Raw genomic sequence first — 5,000 nt, 5'->3', positions numbered from 1 at the left:
GGCGAGCGTAATTTACCCATGACAGCGATGGCAAAAGATGGCCGACTGTTACTTTAAACTGGGAAGAGGAAAAAATAGGAGGATTAGAGGAGGACATACCGAGGAAGACGATAAAATAGATGTAGAGAATGTTTATGATAAGTGGAAATTGATCGAAGAGAAGTGATTATGGAGAGGGAAGGGGTCTGCTCCGCCACAGACACGAGTATCCGAACCCCGGCGAGCGTAATTTACCCATGACAGCGATGGCAAAAGATGGCCGACTGTTACTTTAAACTGGGAAGAGGAAAAAATAGGAGGATTAGAGGAGGACATACCGAGGAAGACGATAAAATAGATGTAGAGAATGTTTATGATAAGTGGAAATTGATCGAAGAGAAGTGATTATGGAGAGGGAAGGGGTCTGCAAGGTTTGTAATGATCATGAATTGAATTAAAGTATTAACATGCACTGGTATGTTTTATTCATATTGAAGACTTATCATCAGATTCTGTGATTATGATACGCTTACATAGACAAGTGTGTTTTGCATTAGGCCATGAAAGTCCGTCTCGAGACGGCATATATACTGCGCCGACCACCTACATAGCTCAGGTGTTTGCAAGTGACAAGTGCAGCACATGTGGCACAGAAACGCACACCCACACGCGCCGCTCAGATTGAATACGGTAATTCCGCTTGTCAGACATTCTGCCGAGGAAGGAATTCAGCGCGAGAATGTCCGTCATATCCCGCCGCAGTGTGACAGGCTCGGTCCCTCGGGAGTCGCAGCCGGCGGAGGGACCGAGACACCGCGGGGTACTTCGCCTCGGCCCGCAACCCTCTCCGACTCGAGGGGAGAGTTTCTCTGCAGTGACGTGCTTGGTCGTTCAGGGATTTATTGGAGGGTATTTAGGAGACGGAGGAGGGAAGACGGCCCCGGAGGGCGGAGACCTTGGCCTGCTGCCCGCTGTCTATTGTGGTGGAGAGCGCGCGGACCCGCCAGTGATCCCGAGGGTGCTGGGGAGGCGAGAGGTCTTAGTATTGTGTCGCGCACTTTCTCGCGCATCTTGTCACCGCCATGAAGGAGTGGGTCAGGCTATTTAGTGATGTAGTGACGCGGGCTTTTTACGGCACCAGGACTCCGGCTGCGACTCCGGCGTCCGAGTCCAGCGAAGATCCTGTTCAACAGACTCCTGCCGCGAGTCCTGCGTTGACAGCAGTGCCCTCTCTACCTACAACAGGTAACGCAGCTACTGGCCCTCCCCCTCCCCCCCTCGCGACACCTCCCCAGACACCCCCCTGCGCCCCCTTAGGTTTCCCTCAGTCGTCCTCAGTCCCGGTCACGATCCCCCCGAGCCTTCCCAAGGACGGCCAGCAGGGCGCGAGGCAGTCCTCCCCAGCAGGAGCCGCCCAGTCGCTGTGGTCGCGGTTCTACGGCTCCGCACCGCCAGCTCAGCCTCAGGAAAAGGTTGTTAGTGACACAGGGCAGGAAAGGGGAAGAGGCCGTGGGCGTGGACGAGGTGGGGGCCGAGGGCGGGGTAGAGGGGCGTCTCTTGAAGGTGGCAATGGCAGCCCGAAACTTTCCAAGGGAAACCAGCATCCCCAGAAACCCTCACCGTCCGCCTCCCCCCACAGCGCTCGAAATTCCAATTCATCAGTCCCTCCTCGACCGAAACGACCTGGCTCTTGGCGCCAGTTGCCCGGCGCTCTGTCTCGCTCCCTGAGTCCCGAAAGGCCACCCGCGCCTCAGCCTCCGCCGGTGGACGAGGATGGCTTCACCCTCGTGCAGCGACGCAGCAAGCCGGGGCGACCTCCTCCTAGTCCTCGCTCGAACGGAGCTTCCAGTCAGGGCGAAGACACCTTCTATGATGCGCACTCGAGCTACGATGCTTTTACAAAAGACGACTTTGTTCTGAAAAAGGACGATTTCCCAGGCATCCAGAAGGGCAATGGAGCCAGCCAAAGGCCAGGAGCGTCGCGATCGCCGTCGACACATAAGCGACCTGCCTCTCAAGAGTCAGGAAACTGTAATCGAGCCAGGAGCAGCAGCGCAAACGATGGTTCTTCACAGAAGGAGGAGTCCAAGGAACAGCCAAATAAATCCTCCAAGAACCAAAATCGAAAAATGCTCTCTGTCAGTCAGTCGCCCACCAGAAATAAACAAGAAAAAACAAAGGATAAAAAGAATGAAGCTGAAAAGCAAAAGGTAAAGCCTGAAGAAATAAAACACCAGAAAGATCAAAAACCTCCCGAGAGTGAGAGTGACTCTTCAAGACAGAAGGAAACACCCGACGGCAAGAAAGGTGGAGCGACAGTTGATAAACATAACCGGAAGGTAGAAAGAGATGAGGTACTTACAAGTGTTGACTCACAGATGAAATCAACACAGAAAGTAGAAAACAAAAAGCCAGAGAGCAAAGTGGCTGTTAGAGAAAATGAAGAAGTAGTAAATGAAGTCAGTGACAAAAGAAAACCCACGGAATATAATGAGGATATCACTGTAAATAATGAAAACAAACCCAAAAAGACGAAAAGGAAAAACAAGCGAAAAACAGGCAAATCCGACAACCTCGAGGTCGAAGACGCAAGCACGATGAAGGAGCAGCAGGTGAGTCTTTCAGCTGATCCTCAAGAAAAGTCCCGTGAGTCGGACATGCGGATTGACCACATACAAGAAGAGAAGACGCAGAGATTAGAAAGTTCCACGAATGAAAAAGCTAACGTCGTGGTTCCCAAGACTCCTGACTTGGACGAACACGCATTACAGAAGCCAGATGAAATTCCAGAAGAATCGGTACCTACATTTGGCACTTTATCTGGCTATGTGATGGATTATTACCACACACTCATCCCGAAGGCGAAGAAACCTGGGAAGGAGACAGAGCAAACAGATACCAAAGAGGACGAAGGAAAGAATTTCTCTGGACTCGAAGAAACGGTTTCGGATGATGCAAAGGAAAGTGAAATCATTGAAAGAAATGAGCTGCAGTTTAATGAAGACTCCAGCAAAGGTCAAGAGAACAACGAAGGCGAAGACACGAAGAAAATCATGATCATAGTAGAAGACAAGGAGATGTCACCAAAAACAGTGGAGCCAGAACAGGAAGAAAAAATCGAGTCTCCTGTAGATGTGAAGCTCGAGATATCTCAAAAGCCAGTTGAGCTTGAACAGGAAGAGGAAACGGGGATCCCCGTAGATGTAGAGGTCGAAAATTCAGCATATGACATCGCCAAGACGTTGCCTGAGGAAGATCATTTGCAAGAACGCACCGACAAACTTCAAGCAGATTCCGGCGACGAGTCTTGCGAAGTAACCTTCGTCCTTCCGGACAGAAAGGAGAGCTTAAATGATGACGCTGACGTAGGTGAGGTTGACATGAAGGTTAGCATCGTCTTACAGAATGTCGCGAGCAGTTTGGAGAACTCCGAAGACTCGGAAGGAAACGGGGGTTCCACTGAGGTAGAACATTCCTTTGAGTGCAGAAGTACTGATCACGACCCCGGGGGATTAATCATTGATTACATGAAAACTCACACGATATATACAGACGACGAATCAAGTGACGTAGATGATTATGAGCAGATGACTGACACTGAACAGACCGAGGAGAATGACTTTTCTGTAATCAGGCACATGGAGACAATTGCTGAGGTAGCTGACGAAGCAGTGTCTAATGAATGCGAGGAAATAAAAGTTAAAAATGAAAGTCAGGAGGAGCAGGCCGATGACCAACCAGCCCCGACAGTTCAGAAACTCGGCAGCGGAAATGAAATCACAAAATTGAAAGATATTATATTAGAGAAAAAGAAAAATATCCAGACAATACAAGACGCGCTGAAAGGACACGTGTTGGATATCAGCCAATTGAAAGGAGATGCCAAAGTACACAAGGACTCCAAGGACTCACAGCCTGACGTCGACGAGAATAAGGAGGATATGAAGGACGTCTCCGATCTGAGCAGCAAACGCAGACAAAGTCCCGACGGGGCTGAGGCCGACGTCGGGATGCTGTGGGTGTTCGAGAAGCCCGTCGTCAAAGGGGAGAAGGACGTCAACAGCCTGAACAAGACCATTGCCGAGACGCTGACTAAGAGTAAAAGCGACAAGACAATAACAGATAAGGTGAAGACAGATGATGAAAACTCAAAGGAAGCTGAAGCACCGAAGCAACCCAACGAGAAAAAGAAAGAGGACGAAGAAATAGAAAGACTGCTTGAAGAGGAGAGGCTTCAGAGGAAGAAAAAGCGGGAAGAGAAATATAAGAAAGAGGAGGAGATAGATCTGATGAGACATGAAATAAAGACAAATCTGGAGAGAAGGAAGAAATCAAAACAGAAAGTAGAATACGTTAAAGAAGACGAGGAAGACGTAGAGAAAAGGGAAGATTCGAAACATAGGGAAGTAAAACAGAATATCGAAGAACATAAAGAAACAACACCAACAACGAAGGAAGAGCATGGAATAAGTACAAAAGAAGAAGAACAGAAGAAACAAACAAAGGATAAGGAAGAGGTAATAACTAAAGAAACGACTCATACACAGGATAACGCTCTCAAGGAAATTCAGAATCTGCAAAGTGACGAGAGGGAGAAAGACGAAAGGAAAGATAAGAAGAGAAAAAAGCGCGAAGAAGAACCAAAGGAACCAGAAGCAAAGTCCGATAAGCATGAAATTGAAAACATTGGCGATGAGGCACTCCAAAGACGGAGGGAGAAGGAGGAACGAAAGGAAAAGAGAAGAAAAAGGCGAGAAGAAAAAGCAAGAATAAAAGAAGTATTACGAAGTGAACAGAACTGTGACGAGAATCTATTACAAGACCTTCGCCGGCTGGAAATGGAAAAGCGAAAAGAAAAAGAGGAAAGGAGACTGAGGAAACAGAAGAAGCGCGAACAAGTAGCAAAGCGCCCGGAAGCCAAGGAATGTGAGCAAGAGGGAGAGGAGCGAGGCCAGAGGGAGGGGGCGGCTGGCGAAGGAAATGAAAGACAGCGAAGCCGAGAAAGGGAGGAGCCAAAGCGG

General features: G+C 49.0%; 1 protein-coding gene across 1 annotated transcript in view; it reads left to right on the top strand.

The window, feature by feature from the left end:
• Positions 1 to 766: 766 nt before the first annotated feature.
• The window catches only part of Fhos (Formin homology 2 domain containing), a gene marked incomplete in the record, with an annotated part of 191,773 nt that continues 187,539 nt past the window's right edge, over positions 767 to 5,000 (top strand). Inside the window, 1 exon segment of the mRNA XM_070123689.1 lies at positions 767 to 5,000. This exon segment is cut by the window's right edge and continues 1,335 nt beyond it. Coding sequence (XP_069979790.1) covers positions 1,062 to 5,000 — 3,939 coding nt within the window.

The sequence above is a fragment of the Penaeus vannamei genome, chromosome 7 (assembly GCF_042767895.1).
Source record: "Penaeus vannamei isolate JL-2024 chromosome 7, ASM4276789v1, whole genome shotgun sequence".
Taxonomy (NCBI): domain Eukaryota; kingdom Metazoa; phylum Arthropoda; class Malacostraca; order Decapoda; family Penaeidae; genus Penaeus; species Penaeus vannamei.
This window is presented reverse-complemented; position numbering and strand designations above follow the sequence as displayed.